This window comes from Cygnus atratus, chromosome 14 (genome assembly GCF_013377495.2).
Source record: "Cygnus atratus isolate AKBS03 ecotype Queensland, Australia chromosome 14, CAtr_DNAZoo_HiC_assembly, whole genome shotgun sequence".
NCBI lineage: Eukaryota > Metazoa > Chordata > Aves > Anseriformes > Anatidae > Cygnus > Cygnus atratus.
Window position 1 is genome coordinate 1,213,234 of NC_066375.1, and position 18,556 is coordinate 1,231,789.

At 46.7% G+C, this 18,556-nt stretch overlaps 1 protein-coding gene across 4 annotated transcripts in view; it reads left to right on the forward strand.

Moving 5' to 3' along the window:
* The window catches only part of NR3C1 (nuclear receptor subfamily 3 group C member 1), a 69,370-nt gene extending 61,501 nt beyond the window's left edge, over window positions 1-7,869 (forward strand). For 3 of the 4 annotated variants that reach the window (XM_035560685.2, XM_035560683.2, XM_050713603.1), the window contains exons 8-9: window positions 2,393-2,550; window positions 3,484-7,869. In XM_035560685.2, the coding sequence (XP_035416578.1) occupies window positions 2,393-2,550; window positions 3,484-3,636 (311 nt within the window). In that variant the 3' untranslated portion in view covers window positions 3,637-7,869. The remainder of the gene's footprint in view (window positions 1-2,392; window positions 2,551-3,483) is intronic. The other variant, XR_007708853.1, reaches the window with a different exon arrangement.
* Window positions 7,870-18,556: the final 10,687 nt, after the last annotated feature.

Here is an 18,556-nt window from a genome sequence, read left to right on the forward strand (position 1 = left end):
ACTTTGCATCTGTATCTAAAAAGTAAACGGTGGATTTATGATAGATGTCTAAGCCATTTATGTAATGTACTGCATGATGGTTTTATATGCCTTTCAGTCAGATGAGCTAGAGTTAAAACAAGTCGCACCTTAGTAAAATTCTGTCAGTATTGCATGGGAGGTCAAAGTAGAGCGCCAAAATAGTCCCTTCCTAGACCATAGAGAAATGCTCTAATATGAAACACTACGTAAATAATTTTACAGTGTTATTTCTACTTTGTGTCCATATTCATTAGTACCTGGTGATTCTTTTTCCTCTTCATGCACTGTATTGTTGTGACTCCCTGATGATCCTCAGTTTTAACCTTGGCTCAGCTGCAATCCAAAGACTTCAGTACTGAGACTCTTGTGTGTGTCATACGGGTAGGCACGAGCCGACGACCGTGTCTTGCACGGTTCAGTCTGCCTAAACAGCTGAAGCCATGTGCCTGTCTGCACTGCATGGGGACTGGTCAGCCGTTGTGCTGATGCCCTCGGTCCCAGACGGCTGAGAAAGCTTCATCTGAGGCAGGGACTGTGGTTTTCTTGGAACCTTCGCTTCTGTTAGATTTTTTTTTTTAATTTTCATTTAGTTTTTGAATATAATGACAGGTATGGGAGTGTGCCTTGAAAGTATCCAGTAAAAGCAACAAAGCAAGGAAAGGTTTTTTCAGCACAATACTTCGACATGATTAAAAGCGAACATTTTTTTAGAAGCTTGAATAGTACCAAGGGCTCAAATGTTCCTTGTCTTTATAAGGAATGTATGTTTACAGAAACATATAAGGGATGTTTACAAGGAGTAGTAGCATTAATTCTTGTAAACAAAGCATCCTGAAAGCAGGAGGATCTTGTAACCAACGCGGTATGTGCTGCGAACCCCTGGGTGCTAACTGGGCACCAGTGTGGTGTGGGTGGAAGGAAGGTGCCATGTTAGCACCTCCCTGTGCTGCTGGAGCCGGCAGCAATGCTCGCGGGCTGTTCACCTCGGCGGCCTGGCAGCGACCCGGCCAAGCTCCGCGTGCCAAGCCCAGAACTGGGACAAAGGTTCTTTTGAAAAGAAACTTTCACAGGGCTGCTGTGGGTTTTGAAAGAGCTTGAAACTTCGCTCAAACGGAAGATTTAAAGCAGTTTTTAAAATCTCTCCCAAAAATTCCTGAAGTGTTTTGGATGTAAGGTAGGCCAACTTTCCTACAGGAATTGGAAATTTCCTTAAAGGAATTTCCATGTCAGAAGTGGGAAGGGAGCTACGTTAGCAGAATTGAGCCCATTCACAAGTAATGTATGACGAGTGTTGGCGTTAAGCAGCAGAAGGCTTCTTTGTTGTATTTACGTTGAAGGACAATACGTTCTCACATTTCTTCTCAAGTACACGTGTTGTGTAAGTGGTACACTGCGGCACTTCTGGAAGTTGAACAGCTGAAATTTGCATAGTTTTTTTAATCCATGAGTTCACAACTTTGATTTTTGTTTATCGTGTATGTTTTCCAAGAGAAGAGGAAGAAGAGGAGGAGTAAAACAGGAATTCCATGCAGGTGTAGACACACAGCTCATACACAGATGTACCTCGCAGACCTTTTCTGTGTAAATTAGTGAAGGAACTGTTGGCAGTGACACGTTGTCATCTTCTGTGTAGACCGGGCAGAAAAATACTTCAGAGTAACGTTGAACAGATGCTGACAGTGCAGCAAGGGTCATATTTTCTAAGGAAGGGATTCTGCTTTAGTGGCCTCTTTCCACTCTTTTCTCCTCTTTTCCTTTCAGTCTGCTTTGTCTCTGTTTCCTCCTCTCCCTGTAGCTCTTTTCATTCACTTCACCAAGGTGATCAAAGGCTTCAAAGCCAGCACTTTGAGGACCACTCGAGTCCCTGTGCCTGATGCATCCTGATGCATTTGCAGTTTACTTGTCCTTGCCTACCGAAGGACCTGCATAGTAGGAGCACGTAGGCACAGGGGCTTAGCCTTGGCTTGAATCTGACTGAATACGCTCCTTGGTCCCCGCTCCTTGGTTCCCACAGCTTCCCACACGGTGAGAACAGGAATCCCCAGCCCTGGTGGTTCTTTCTCAGGGCTATTCCAGGCCTTGGTGGTGTTACCTCTCTGCTCTGGTTCTCTTCCCTTTATTTGTTTTTGGGTTACCTGTGTTATTTTTTGTTACTATTTTTCTTTTGCCAGCAGTCCTGTGCTGTTTGTTCAACAAGTCATCTGTCTCAGTTGCCTCTCTTCTTTTCGTCTCTCAGCTGCCATTTCATTTCGTAAATGAAAACTTAGTCCTTTTTCGTTTGGTCGTTTTTGTGTATCTAATGTAAAACAGCTTAAATAATGATGCAGTTCATAGGTATTATGTATCTTAAAGGTTCATATCAATGTTACAGTTCCGAAGGAAGGCCTGAAGAGCCAATCTTTGTTTGAAGAAATTCGTATGACATACATTAAAGAGCTGGGAAAGGCCATAGTGAAAAGAGAAGGGAACTCGAGCCAGAACTGGCAGCGATTTTATCAACTGACTAAACTGTTGGACTCTATGCATGATGTAAGTTTTTAAATGAATGCTGTAAAAGTTCCAGATAAATAGTCTGGGTATATGGCAGTAATCTCCTGTACACGTTTCATTTAAACGATAAATATGGGGACTGGGAGGATGGAGGTGGTCATGCTCTCCTGATGTCTAACTAGCCTAATTGGAAGAGGTGAACTTTGTGCTTCCAGAGCACCTTTGCGGTGGACTCCATGGCAATTAATTCTATAATTTATATAACTTTAAAAATGTAGTTTTTAAAAATGTTGTTGCTTTAAAATGGAGAAACTCTGGAATTTTAAGTTACTTTGGAATAGTAGGGGAGATGTTTATGTTAATGTTTAAAAGCAGGATTAGCTCAAAGCAGACTATTCAGGAATGTAGGGAAGTGTTTGAAATTGCATTAAAACAATGCATTAGTGCTATTTTAGTAGTGGTCTACTTTTGCAAGGAATTTCAGAATTCAGGCTGTTTCCTTTTGCAGCATGTACTCTGAACTGTGCATAGTACAAAGTAATCCAAGTAATGTTTAAGCTGGATAAGGTAAAGGAGATTTGAAGACATCAATTTTTTTTCCTATTAGTTTACCTAACACGTGGAAAGATCATGTTTAGGTATCCAAACGTATGTCATTTATATGTTAAAATGGGAATTGATACAAAATGTCTTCAGTGTTTGTAAAGACCTTGCACGATCTATTCACTTGTTTTGTATTAGAATGGCATTTACAAGACTTAGTAGTTAAGCTGAGGATAAGTGAACTTGTCTGCCCTGCACTGCAAGTGTTATCTGCTAGCGTGAGGAGTACTTGGGGCATGTGGCAGAACAGATACCACGCTGGCCTGTGCCGTGCGGCCTCGGCAGAAGATAGCAAGAAGGAAGGATGTAGGTTAATAGTGCTTCTGTATGCATTCGTGTGAAAGTAATTCTTTGCTTTATCACTCGTAGGTGGTTGAAAATCTTCTGAGCTTTTGCTTCCAGACATTTTTGGATAAATCCATGAGTATTGAGTTCCCAGAAATGTTGGCAGAAATCATCAGCAATCAGATACCAAAATACTCAAATGGAAATATCAAGAAGCTTTTATTTCATCAAAAGTGACTGCCTTAATACAAAAGGGTTGCCTTAAGAAAACGTCAAATGATAGCTTTTTTTTGCTTTTTTTGTAAAGAAAAAACCTATCAGACTTGTTAATTTTGTCCTTGCAGCGGTGTTCCTTTTTGTAATTATGCACTACATGTGGTTTACAGAGGGCCAAGATTTAGGCTATAGAAGCGGCGGATTTCTCACGTTTGATACATAATTGGGGAGAAAGGAAAGAAAAATAAATCTTATTTGTCAGAAATTATATTTCTCCCCCTGTGCAACATCAATGGATGCATCAAAACCACCGGTGACAAGATCTGAGGCTGTGTTATGAACATTCTGCTAATTAATTTCTGCAGTTGGCTGGAGACAATTTTCTAGGCTTTTTTTTTTTTTTAGTAAAGTGTTTTGGATTTTGTTTTTTTTTTTTTTTTAAAGTTAAGGTAGCATTTTGGTTTATGCATGTAACCTGAAGAAAGTTTACAAGTGTATATCAGAAAAGGGAAGTTGTGCCTTTTATAGCTATTACTGTCTGGTTTTAGCAATTTCCTTTAACTTTATATACCGTGAACTAGGCTTGTTCATTTTTTCTTACATAATTTTTTTGTAATACTTCAAGATGCCTATTGTACAGCTGTTTTTTTAAGGTGGGGCAGCTCGTAGCTTTCCTAAATGACCTCTAGACATTAATCCTTGAGTATATTCATGTGAAAATGGGTTGGGCTTTTCTAACCTAATAGCTTTCAACTGTCAAGGTGACCATAAAAATTTGGCATTTTTTAAGGGCCAGGGTGGGGTGGGAGAACACTCTCAAATCTAATTCAAATAGATGCGAATGAAACAAATACTTTTGGTATATGTGCAAAAGTGTTGGATATGCAGATTCATAGAAAATTAACCCAGTCCTAACTGGATGTAAATGAGCAGGTTATTTTATATATTTAAAAAAAAAAAGCCTGATTTTTTGCATATAATGCAACAGCCATAACTATAAGAGTCATGGGCTGCATTGATGCCAAGAAGATCAGTCCTGACTGCCCATCAGGAAATTTTCAGGAAAATATGCATAGCTTAAGAAAAGTTTACTTCTGTGCGGAGAAACTCACATTTTCTATACACTTAAACCTATCATCATACAGGTATATATGGAAAAATATCAGTGACTTAAGAGGCAGACATGTAATTATGCCCAGTGGTTTGGTTTTGTTCTGTTTTTATTGTATCGATTCTAGAACTACTTTCTTCAGTGAGATGTTTACCTTCATGCAGCAGTAAAGCAGAGCAGCTGCGCTGACTGACTGTAACTCCGGATATACAGACTCCAAACTCGCGTGGTTAGAGACCCATTTTCACATCTTCACCTGTCACTGAACTGGTCCATCCTCTTTCCTGGAGAGCAGGAAAACTCCGCTACTGATTTCGTGGTCTTAGAGTTGTACGTCGAACTTTGTCTTTGTAAGGCTGCATCCATTCATATCAAATTACTAGCGTGCCATAAATTTACCATAGGTCTTGTGAATTTCTCCTTGTTGCCATTGATAGCTATATTTTAAAACGTTTAGAAGCTGTAGTAGCCTTTTCTATGTGCACCTTAACAATTTTCTGTATCTCTAAATTTAAATATTTACTAAGCCACTCTAAAATTTGATTTTTACTCAAAGTGGCCAGATTATTTGTGTAATAGAAATGAGAAAAATCATCTGATAAAATACAAAACCTAATATATTTTTATATTTAGTTATAGTTTCAAATATGTATAATCGGTATATTCGCTGATCTGAGAAAAGAAGGGAAGGGCTACTGCAGCTTTAAAAGCAATTTATTAAATGATTGTAAAATAGCTTGTATAGTGTATAATAAGGATGATTTTTAGATGACAGATTGCTTTATCATGATACATGTAATTATATTTTTTGTAGGGGTCACAAATACGCTGAATGGTAACCCGTACAAGTTGTGGTTTGTCTGGAGGCAGTACTGAAGGCGTTGACATTTAGTATCCAAAGAAATACTCTGTTTAGAAGGAAAACCTGTGTTCAGTGGATGTCTTTAGGGTTGGATTTACATTTATCAAATCACTGTGTAAAACTTCAAGTTGAACCTTGGATGGAAGACTCCTATCTGTATGTTTGGTTACCATTCATGTTTCATTGCTAAATCAGACCTCCGCTGCAAAAAATGTAAGCCGTAAAGATGCGTATGTGCGTGTACATACATACACCTCTGAACATATGGGGTTAATTTCATATACAGCCTCACGTACCACAGCAAAAACAGCTTGAAAAATTGGGCAATAATATGCATACAGGTACCAGCAATATGTAAATATAGAGCATAGGTTGTTCACAATACACTAGTACATTTCTATTGTTCAACAAAAGTTCGTTTCCAAGTGAAATAGGAAACTAAATTTTCATCCTTTCTTAAATCTTTTTGAATGTTATACCTATTAAAAAGATACTATATTCAGTACTTTGGAGTAAAATATCATCTTTAATAAAAAAACGTAATCATTCTCTTCTCTTTGAATGATCTGTAAAGAGTATGTACATTTTGTAACAGTTAAGGTAAACTTCAGTACTTCGATTATACCTTTCAGCCCAACTCAATGGAAATATTTACGTGACCTGTTTGAGATACAGATAGGAGTTTCATACTGTTTGGTTTCAGATGGGTTCTTTAGTTAAAAGGAAAACTCTTCTTACTTGGAGAATGTTTAGAAACTTCAATCCCCAGGGAGCTCAAATGGAGCTTGTGTGGAAGAGTGAGTTTGTGCGTGTGCAGGCGTGGGTGTGTGGGCACGTGCACATGTGCAAACGCTGGTTTTAACATTTGTATACGCAAAGATACCTTTTTGTTTTTTCTTTGCCAGCAGAAAAGTAACTACGGTGACCGTGAACAAATTACCATCTTGAGAGAAATGGAGAACATAGGAGAAGAGAGGCTCTCTGCCCCTTTTGGTCTCTGTGCCTGTATATTCATTTTTAGTTTATGGGTTTAAGGAAAAAAGGAAACTGTGATGTTAAAAGAAAGCATTCATGCTGTACATGCTGTTAAGTTTTAAACTTCACAATTAAAAATATGTATAGTGCTTTAGTAAGCAGTGAAAAGTACATGTTGTGTGTATCAGTAGTCCTTGTAGCACTGGGTAGTATCTGCACTCTGGATAAAGCAGGGAGAATTGTGACTTCTGTCTCTTCAGTGCCTTATCACATAGTGCATGCATCTGACCGAGGGACACCCGTGGGCAGGTCAGGACACATACGTGCTGCGTGGTGTACATTGCACATGAAAAACGATAGGAATGGCCTTACATAGGACAAGCCAGGGAATGGGGTTGGAGAGGGATAAACTGTAGATTTTGCGCAGCGTGGTTATCACCCAAAGCAAAAATGCCAGAAATCTCAGATTTTATTAGGAGCTTTGCAACTGGAAAGAAGGGAGGGAGGGAGGCTGGGGATCGGTGCCAATTTAAGCTTAGGAATGACCTTGCCATTTTCACAAAGAAGGGTCAAAAATAGGAGGAAGTGCCTGGATGAATGTCAGCTAAGTCCTGTTTCCCATAGTCGCACTTCAGTGGGTGAGGACTTCAGGGTCATACCTTCAGAGTGAGTTTTTTAAAAGATTGTATGTATTATATACTAGTTAAGCTCTATCCTTAGTCCAGTCTGCAACCAGGTGTTGCTGAGCCATCGATGTTACATAGGAACCAAATTTTCAGGAAAGGAATAGAGCCTCTTTAAAACCGCGAGGCATTTGTTTTCTGATGAAAGGCTGTGTGTATGAAAATATCCCCCACCTCCAAACTAACTTGCATAACAGCATAGAGTCAACAGCGTGTCATTACTCTATTTTGTATATTAAACAAAAGATATATAATGGGGACAAATCCTATATCATACCGGTGTATGGCATTATTAAAAAATCATTATTTTTATCACAGTAATTTTAAACAACATAAAAAAAAAATTAAACCAGTGACTCCTGTTTAAAAATAAAAGTTGTAGTTTTTTATTCATGCTGAATAATTCTGTAGTAACAAGTCTGTAGTTTTCACCTACTCAGTGAAATGTTGGACTGTAAAAGCTTGTGTGGAATTGTTGAACATTTATTTTTTCATTTAAATTTGCTGTTCTGGTAATACAAAGCCACACATCTGTACAGAAGTTGCAGTAAATGTGAGCCATTTACAGCAATGCCGAATAATGGACAGAAACCATATAATAAAATTCTGCTTTTTTCATTAAATGGCTCCAAAATGCTTTTGTAGAGTTTTTGCTGTGTACCTGAAAAAGATTGCTTCTGATGACTGAATCAGTTCATCTATGTTGTGTTCACTATGCACGTCACAAGCAAAAATTATTTATACTAAAGCTAATTGCTGCTGTAGTCAAGTTCTATAGTGAGAGAGTTTCTGGTAATGAAGTTCAGATTAACATTTTAATCAGAATTCATTACTTACATTTACCGAACTTTGCCCAATTTGCCATTGAATTCATAACTTCCATTTTCTGGAGGGGAAACTCTACCACAGTTTTCTAATGAAATCAACTCAAAAGCAGGTCTGTGCATCCGATCAAATGGACTTGTGCACATACTGAATAGCATAAGCTGGCCAGGACTTTTAAGCTAAGAAAAACAAAACCAGATATATTTAGAAAAAAAAAAAAGTTGATTTAAAATGTCTGTTGTTACTCCAGTGTTCCTTAATGTTTTGATACTTGCAAGAGTGTTGAAGGAAGCTTCTTACTAAGGGAGGTGCTGGCAGCTGAGAAGTTAGTGATAAAAGGCAAATAAAAAACGATAAAAGCGTATTCTGCGGTTTTGTAAATAATCAAAGCGTTAGGTGTTCACGCCGTACATCTCCACGTTGGCCATGCACGACGCCTGCCTTCCGTCTCCTGAGGCGTTCCTGGGCCGCGCAGCCTGAGCTCGGTGGGGGCCGAGCCCTCGCGTGTGGGGCCTCGCTGCCGCTGCGCTGCCGGCCCTGCAGGCGCCTTCGCATCCTCCCTTTGGGCTGGGGGTGCTTCGTTGATTTGTGTGTCGCTTTTTTAAAACCTGCCTGCTGGGTCACGCTGAAGGGTGTTGCAATGGTGCGGTGGAGCGCTGCCGGGAGGTTGCACCATGCTGTGGGAAGGGAAGGAAGGTGGGGGAGCAGCCGATGGAGGAGGAGGATGGGGCTGGACCTGCAGGGGCTGGGATGCGCTGTGGGACCTGGGCGAGGGGCAGCGGGTGCGGGTGGGCTGCTGCGGGCATCCCCGCGGGACAGGGCCATGCACTGGGGCCGTCTGTCTCCAGCAGAAGGCTGTGACCAGGACCACGAAGAAGTATTTCCTGAACCAGAGTGGCTGAAAAACACCTCTCTCAGGCCGTGGATTGGTGTAAACGCGTTGTGCTCGGTGTTCAGAACACCTCCAGACCCCAGAACAAAAAGCGCGATCTTAAAATCCGCTTCCTGCCTTGAAACCGAGTTTTTAAAAAGCAGCGCATCTTCAGCCATCAGTAAATAAAACCGCAGATTCTTTTTTCCTCAACATAGCTCCCTCCTTTACCCCACTGGATCGCAGTGTAAGATTAGTGCCATAATAAAATCTACTTTAATTGCAACATAAAATGCCAACTTCCCAGCAGGGAACGATTTGTTTGAATCGTTTGCAATTAAAACAAAGGCTTACATAAATTTCACTTTGGTTCTTTTCATGCTCTGTGTCTGTAGATCGGGGTTGGATGCAATACAACAACAAGATTTATGATAACTGCGTTTATTTGTATAACAATTGTGAAAAGGCCCTTTAAGGGGGTGCATCAGATATTAAGATAAAATAACTGCTTTCTGACCAGTACCGAGTCATGGTCTCCAACACGCTTCGTGGCAAAGTATGGCAGGTACCAGACGTCCCCGTGCTCCGCCTGACATCCGATTCGTCCCATTGCATTTCCAGATTTCTCACATCAGCCCTGTCTGAAATCAGCCGGACCGGAGCGGTGCTCTGCCAGCAGAGCCCCTTCCAGCACCAGGCCCCTGGGGCTCCGCACGCCGTCCCCGTGCCCTTGCCGGGGGCCGGGCAGGACGGAGCTCCCCTGCCGGCGGTGGTTGAGGCGGGGCAGGGGAAGGGGCAGCCTCCTGCTCACGTGCCGTGCTGGTTTGCGATGCTTTCTTGGGCATCTGTCTTCATCTTCCAGGAAATTCAGATGAAACCCAGCATGAGACTGAAATTGGTGACTGTTTTGTTTTGTTTTATTCATGCTATGCCAATAAAATGTTGGAATTCGAGCAGGGATTGGCAAAGATGCCATTAAATGTCCCTTTTACAGTGTTGTCACTTGAGATGTCCCGGCCCCAGTGCTCCTGACTTACTGCTTGCCCCTAGGGCTGCCCGCAGGATGCTGCCTTCGCCTCGCCCGTTCCTCGGCCTCAGTGCCAGTTCGCGCTGAGCTCCAGGCGTGAACAAGGCTGCCTCGTTTCTCTGTCGAGGTTGCCAATAAACCATGGACCTGAAGATATGTTACATAGTACACATATTAAAATAAATTCAGAAGTGTAGCATTCCACTCATCAGTGTGACCGGAGGAGTGGGAACCAGAGAACTCCTCCAAAGGGGATTAGAAGTCCATCGATCTCAAACGCCTGCGCCCATGGCATAGCTTACGGAAACCTGCTGTGAACAGAAAGGGGAGGAGGGGTGCTTGGGTAAATATTCTTGTTCAATACTTCCTAGGCCTGGCACGGCTCCAAATCCTAATTAAGGATATTCTCTGAGGTCACAACAGGGAACTTTAAGTTTAAAAAATAACAAGTAAGTGGAATCCTTCTAATTATAGGCTCTGTTGATTCAAGATTGAGGAGAAACTGCTGATGCAGCATTTAATACGGCCACTAATTGCGTTGCTAATGCGATAGGACAGGGGTTATACTTTCTGCTTGATGTGAGACGTGCTGAAGAAAAGTGACCCATTGTGCCCAATTAAGTGCCGTGGGCATGACCACGGAGCTGGCTGTAAAGGACCAGGAGCTGCAACTAAAGCGCGTCGGGGCGAGGGGGAGCTGGAGCCGGCCCAGCCTGCTGCCAAGAGCTGCGTCCGCTCCCCCCGCAGCTCCCACAACCCGTGCTTCTTTTTCCCCTCCCTTTCCCTAACACTTTCTGGGTGGTTTCTGGTTTGGGCTCACAGGGGACGTCACTTTGTGTTCAGAAGGACAAATGCTCAGCAGTGGGGCCCCCCGGGCAGCCCCGTCCCGCTCGGCTCCCGGCCTCGCTCCGCACGTTCGCCGACGAGCCGCAGCAGGAGGAACTCGCCCACTGCTCCCCGGCCTCCACACCAGAGCGGTGTTAGCGGAAATGTGCCCAACCAGCAGCCCAGGAGCAGCATTTCCCAGCTCTTCCCTTCGCACGCAGCCTGCCCTGGCCTTTTCCTTTACTCGGATGAGACAAACACTTGTGACACCCACACCTTGCTCCCACTGCCTGGGGAGCAGAGGGCAGGGCAGAGTCAGGCCGGAGAGCTTCGCAGTCACAAGGCTTCCCCCCCCACACACACACGCACGCGCACGCACACACACACACACACACACACACAACACTTAGGTGTGCACATGTACCACGGCAGGGGGCTGGAACAGGATGATTCTTGCAGCTCAATTAATTAATTAATTACCTTAATAGAAACATGCCACATTAATTCAGAGATTACAGTGAACAGGCATTAAAAACAATGACGCCCATCTCGGGTGCAAATGCTGACAACAGAGCGGCACAAAGTGGCCGGGACGGATGGGACTCGAGGTGCAGCGGCGGTAGGTGATCCCTCCTGGGGGCGAGAACAAGGCTGACTTCGTGAACCACGACCCGGCAGCCCCCGATTCTGGCGTGTGTGAAACCCCGGCTGTCTGGGCACAGCACGGAGCAGAAGCAGCGCCCTGGCTGCAGCACCCGTGGCTCTCGGCACTGGGCAAGGAAATTGGTGCTTTGCCCCCGGGGAAACGCAGCTCTGCAGCCCCGGCCACCCCCAGGACCGCCTGCACGAGGCCTGTGGCACAGCCGGCCCCACGTGATGGACTTGATGTCACCAGTGCACTAATACAGTAATGAACCTGGAGAAACAGAGCCTGCCAAGGGAATCGGGAGCTCTAAAATGTTAATATTTGTCCAATAATCTATTAAGAAGCATTATCTGCCTAAATAATGTTCACAGATAGTTTGACAAATATTTTTCCCTTGCCAGAAGTACAATTCTTTTGCCATTTTTCCTTATATATGGCCTTATTAAAGCTGCTCTACAAACGGTCACCCAGCGTTTTTCAAATTACTTAGCCACCATGCACGCTTTAATTGCAGCCGTGCCCTGCTTGCTGCCGCTCAGCAGCACTTCGGGAGGGCTGCGGGGCAAAGAAGTGCCTCTGCCATGGGACTGCGTGGCTGAGACCCTGTCCCCTCCCCAGGGACCCACCTCTTGTGCCTTCCACACCACGGCTGCTGTTGCACCCCTGCAAGAACCGATCCTAAATGCGAAAGTAGCGCCGATGTGCCAGCAGGGCACAGCACGCGGAGCCAGCAGGACCGTGTCTGCGTCTCCACCCTGCTCGGAGCCGTCCCCAGCCAGGGCCGCGGGGTGGCCGTGTGCGGGCGTTTTCCCCTCATGGATGCTCGCCGCTTCCAAAGGCAGGAGTGGAGGGGAAAACCCACCGGGTCTGAAGGGCCCATGTCCACCACCAATGAGCAGTCCCCAGCATCTGTAGACACTGTTGGTTTTATTTATTTATTTATTTCCTAACTCGCTGTGGGTTACCACATGATTAAGCAGCAATTAACAGTGCTTGAGCGTAAGGACAGACACCCCCAAAACACAAAACGTAAGCGCATTTGGGAAGAACGTGGAGCCTTTCCCACCACATCCCCTGCTATCCCGGGAGGTGCAGGAGGAGCCCTGCAGCCTTCGTGCGGGTCTCATTCAGCACCTGCGCCACCCGAACAGCCCTGCTCCTGGTGTGGAACACCTAGAGGCTGTTTTTGGGGGCAAAAAGTAAAACCCCAAACTGTCCTAACTCCTCAGCTGGAGCCAGAGACCGATCCCACAGTTCTGCCGCGCTCTTTGCTGGCTGACACAGCACGGCTGCAGCCGGGGTGCAGCAGGACGGCACGCGTGGCTCTCACAGACCAGGAACGTGGCTCCCGGAGGGCTCAGGCCGGAGCAATTGCCAAAATCGCGGCGGTGATCCCAGCCCCTGCCCTGCGCACTGCACCTCGCACACATCGCTGCCGCCTGCCCTGGCAGGGGCTCGCTGAACATAATGGGTCTGAAAGAGCTCAAAGCTGCTGGTCTAAATATATCATTGTTGCTGGGGAAATAAATAATAAACAGAGGAGCGATTATAATCTTGCGGTTTAATTGGTTCTCCTTACTGCGGCGGGAGGGCCGTCCCCGGGTGTTTCAGAGGAGCAGGCATTTCAGGTACCGGACCAGCAGAGCGCAACATTAATTTAACAAAAAGCCAGCCAAATAAAACAAAAGGTGGTGCAGGCCAGACGTGGCACGTGCGCTTCCCAGCCCCAGAATATTTATTATAGGTTATGAATGAAGCAAAATGAATGAGCTCTGAAAAGGCACATGCAGAGTAGCCACAAGCCCCACCTGGCCGGTGGAGAAGAGGCGGCCGCAGCCACCACGCGCGCTTTGTCCCCGAGGTGCTGCAGGGGCTCGGGCCCAGCCCCGGGGCTCGGGAGGGAGGCGAGGCGAGGCGAGGCGAGGCAGCAGCACCAGGACCAGCCCCGTTGCATGAGAGCAGCTCCGGCAGCAGCGAGAAAAGCCGGCTAGAGCCAGAGCAGGGGCACTGCCCCAGGGCACAGCGTGCCCCCAGCGCGGGCCCGGGAAAGCTTTGCTGGCTGCCTTGATGGCAGAGCTGGCCGGGGTGTTCGCAGCGCCTGCCCCCCTGCAGGAAGAAGACCTTCTGCTTAGGGCTTCAGCGGCTTTCTTTTACACCTGGCTTCTTCCAACAAGTTCTGTGTAAAGCTAAGTTTCCCTTTGGCTAGTAGCTGACCGTGCTGAACCTGCTGCAAGGCAACCCAGCACACTGGGCTGGCCCCGTGGTGGTGGGTACAGAAAGGACGGACTGCGGAGCCCCTTTGCTGTCTGAAGGCTTTTGCTGGGGGATGCTGAGCCCCCCCAGCCCTGCCCAGCTCTCCCCGCACCACCGCAGCCCCGCAGGAGCTTTCCCAGATGCCCGGCCGCTGCGGCTTTTTTTCTCCTTCCTGAGTGCGTCAGTGAGTTTTAGAGCCCAGGTGCTATTTTCTAGACACCTTTGTCTGAGGTTTAGGAGCAAGAATAAGCTTCATTAACAGAAGGGAGAATTTATAATAGGTAATAGCTAGGTGCTACCTCGTGAGCCGTCAAACAGTTGTGCTAAATTACAAGCTGCTTTGCTGTGCTTGTCTTCCAATAATCAGCTCCTCGCCCAGAGAATAGGGCTTTAAATGCCTATTTTTTAGAAAAGTTGTTTCTAATTTTTATTTCCCAAAAGCTAAAAAAATTGAATTAGCCCAAATGCACAAACTATAATTGCTTTGAGATTTCTGGTTCATTAGAATAATTAAAATACTATGCACTTTCTAAGCAGAACACGTCCCTTCAGCACTAGGTTTTCTTTTTTTGCATTAACTTTCCTCAATTTTATACCAGTTTGCCTTAAACCAGCGCCCTGTCGAGATGGCTAAAATTTCACAGGTGCACCTGCTGTTTGGGCTCTCACTGCACGGCTTCGCTCTCAGACATCCCACACATCTCAGGCAGATAAATCGGGGACATGACAATGTTTTGCTCTGCCCTGGGTGAAGGAAATCTTTGGGACCGCTGCTCCAGGGAAGCTTTTCTCAGGTTTCCTGCCGGAACAGTGCTCTCAGCCCCGGCACCTCCCGCCTGCCAGCAGCACACACAGCTACCGGTACTGGGCTCACTTGGCCTAAATATAAACAGCTATTAAAATAAAATTAAAAAAATTCCTCCAAGCCGTCTGTGTCTGCCACTGCAGCAGGCACAGCTGCCCCAGCCCCGGGCGGCCGTCCTGGCCACAGGGCTCTGCTGGCTCCGTGCCCTTTTAATCCCTGTGAAGAGCATTTTGTGCCCAGCCCGCTCTGACCCACTGACACGCATTGCCATCTGAACAGGCAAGCACCACTTTTTTTTTTCCATGCTGGCCTCATCTTCCTCATCGGCGCTTCCAGCCACATCTCCAAAGTATCAAAGCTGAAGTGCTGCTGGGAAATAAATAAATGAATAAAGAAATAAATAAAAGGGGGAAAAAGGGGGGGGAATAGCAAATCCCATTCCGTGTCCCATGTAGCAGATGCTTCTGCAGGAGAAGGGGCTGGGGGTGGTGGGGCCCGGCGGGGCTGGGGAAATGAGAGCGCCGGCCCCAGAAATGCTGACAAATGCCTTCCCGGCCAGTGGAAAAAAGCTTATGTGTAATCAAGCCTGTGCCCGCATCCAGGGAAATAAAGTTTCCTTGTTTTGAGTAGAAACACAGGTTTGCTTTTATATCTGTATCTGCTTCCTGTGTCCTGCAGCCGGGTTGCATTCACAGACACACAGCATGCACAATCAATTAAAAGCGGCCCTGTCAGGAGGATATTTCTGGTCTGTGTATTTTATTACCAAGTGCTATTCCAGGCTGGCCGTGATTTACTGCGTGCTGCTCCAGAGAGCACTGGAATCACGAGTTTTGTGCTATTTCAATCATTTCTGCAGGTCAGCCCAGACACATACCCTGATAAGGAGCAGGGATTGGGGTTTGAGTTCCCCCAAAACCAGGCAGGTTTGGGAAGGAGCAAATACAGCTGGCAGAGGTAGAAAGCAAGTGGCAAACAGTATCTGTGGATGTGGGGAAAAGCAGAAGCCTCTCTGCATTTTCCCATGGCAGGGGCAATGCTGACTTTTCAGCCTTGGGCAGTGGCTATCCCCCCTACAGCCTGAAGGGTGCTGCTCCCAACAACTTCGCACGGAGCAAGGTCTGCCTTTGGTCATCGGACTCTGTGAAACAGCAGCCGGGCGAAGCACTGTGCGTGTGGCAGCCCCGTTTCCATAACAGTCCTCTTGTAACTTCTTGTTTCACTTGATGTCCTGGCACTGGTGTGGGCGAGGGGTGCAGGTGTGCGGGGCAGAGCCCTGCAGTGATGAGAGCTCCTCTGAGAACCCAGCAGGGAGAAAGAAACAAAGGCACTGCAACTGCTCGTGCCTGAGCATCACCTGAAGGCCCACGCGCTGCAGGCAGTGTGGTGTCACCGCCAGCATCGGCCACAAACCAAGGAAAGGCTCAGAGATGCCCCGGGGACTTACTTACACAAATACTGCACGAGCTGTTTGGATTTGTACTGTGAAATCTCTCAGATAAATCAGAATAACTCCTCTTTAGTATTTAAACAGAGCCATCAGCTGGCTATTGCGGGAACCCAGACGTGTCAGCGCTGCGAGTCTCTAATGAGCGTCTTCCTCTCATCCCTCACTTCCAGCCTCTTTTAAGCTGTCAGCAGAAGTGAAACTAAAATAAGAGCCATCATTCTTCAAGGGAAAATTCCAGTGCTTCAAATGCAATTTATAAAATAAAGTGGCAGGCAGAGCCTGAAATAAATATAACAAAACTTCTGCATCAGGATTACCGAGTTCAGCCCATTCCCAGAAGCAGAGGCCTTTGTCTTGCTGGTCCTGGTGCAGACAGCCACATGGCTGTGTGGCTACGGAGGAGCTTGCACACAGCTGGGTGGCACTGGTGCAGGAAGATCCCATCCCTCGGGGGCACGGAGGCGCTGCACCATCCTGCTGCATGCTCACAGCACCCGGCCCATGCAGCCACCGGGGCTGCCCCGTCGCCCTCTGCATTAAGCAGCAGGGACCAACAGGAGCCCATCTGCAGTTTAAAGCGCTGGTGCTGAGGACGCAGCACCCACGTATCCGTGTGCGCTACAGCAATAACCAGAGCACTGTGAGCTGCTGTGGAGCACGGCTGTAATTAGCTGTAATGGACTGGGCTGCAATTCAGAGGCCACCGAGCTCAGCAGAAGCCATCTCGAGACAAGACAATTACCAGGAGGATGTTTTGTCTGACTGCTGAGCCAGATGGGGATCTGAAAAATTTATGGCCAGCGTCTGAAATTGTTGCTCTTACTGAGTAATAACCTGCTTGAAAAAAAAGGAAAAAAAGAAAAAAACAGCCAAGCCCAGCCCACAGGGACGTGCTGCGTGAGCGCTACTGAGCCGTCTGGGTGCTCCCAGACCACACGAGATGCTGCATGTCCTGTCGCAAAACTCTGTCAAATCAGTAAAACACCACCATGCAGCGGCTGCAGCGTGGGCCGGTGGCACCCCAGCAGTGCCACCTGTGTCAGAGGCTGGGGACAGCGCATCGTGGCCTGGCCATGGCCAGACACAGGACTTGAGCCATCGACCTGAAACATGGCAGGACTTCACCTTTAGACTTGTTGCTGATATTTGCTTCTACAAATACTATTGCAAAGAAGTCCTTTTTTTTTTTTTTTTTTAAGTCTAAAGTGAGACAGGAAACACAGGAAAGACCACATCTATTGGCAAGTCTGACTGTCCCTGCTTTCTTATCATTTTAACTGGTGACTTTAAAATATTAGCATCAAATGCCATATCAGGCTGTTTAAAAAATATTTTCTATCTTTAATTTCTCTTGGAATAAACCAATGTTTACTCCAGTATTAAAGCTAGCCAAAAATGGGAACATTGAGTAAGCATTTCAGCCAGGTTTTTACTTTTTGGAAAGATTCTAATTAAAATAATAATAATAATAATAAAATCCACTAACTGTTCTGTATGAGCAACAGCTTCTATTTATGCTCTATCTTCCTTTCCTCCAGAAGACAATTTGCAAGTATATCTGTGTGGCACTTTTCTCCCCAGTTACATTCTCGGCACAGTCTCCAAAAGCTCCTAAGAAAAAAAGGGATAGGCATTTGCTCCATTTTTGGAATAACTTGAGCATCTTTAGAGCAAAAGTGACATCCTCCACTAGAAGTTGTGTGGGCAGAAGCACCAGCAAAGCCTGCTGGTGCAGAGCAGCGTGAGCTGCTGCAGGTGGTTTTCCTTCCAGGAGTGAGCGATCAGAAACAACGCGTGCACTGTCAGCACTGACCGACAGACCTCCTGGTCCAGTGCTGTTTAACATTTTTATCAAGTCATGGGGGGGATGGAGAGCACCCTCGGGCAGTTTGCAGACACCGAGCTGGGCGGGAGCTGGGCTGCACAGGGACCCGCGCAGGCCGCAGACATGGCCGAGGGCAGCACGATGTTCAAGGCTGGGTGCGGCTCCTGCGCTTGGGCCTCCACAACCCCACGAGCGGCACAGGCTTGGGCAAGACGCTGGAAAAGGCCCTGGGGGCACCGGCCGGCAGCTGGCTGAACGCGAGCCGTGGGGTGCCCTGGGGGCCAAGAAGGCCACGGGCAACCTGGCTGCCACCAGAAGTAGCGCGGGCAGGACTAGGGAAGCGACTGTCCCCTTGTATGCGGCACCGGTCAGCCTGCACCGCCAGCAGTGTGGTCAGTTTTGGGCCCCTGGCTGCAGGAAGGGCACTGAGTTGCTGAAACGTGTTCAGAGAAAAGCAGCGAAGCTGGTGAAGGGACAGGAAAACAGGCGGGGGGAGCTGCTGGGGAGCTGGGGCAGTCTGGAGAAGGGGGCTAGGGGAGACCTCATCGCTCCCCACACCTACCTGAAAGGCTGCGGCGAGGAGGGTGTCGGTCTCTTCACAGGTGGCAAGTGGTAGGACATGAAGAAATGGCTTCAATTTGTAGCAGGGGAGGTTTATACTGAGCCTCAGGAATAACTTCTTTGTGGTTAGGCATTGGGACGGGCTGCCCAGGGAGGTGGTGGAGGCCCTGGCCTGGAGGCGTTTAGGAGATGTGTGGCTGTGGCGCCAAGGGACATGGTTTA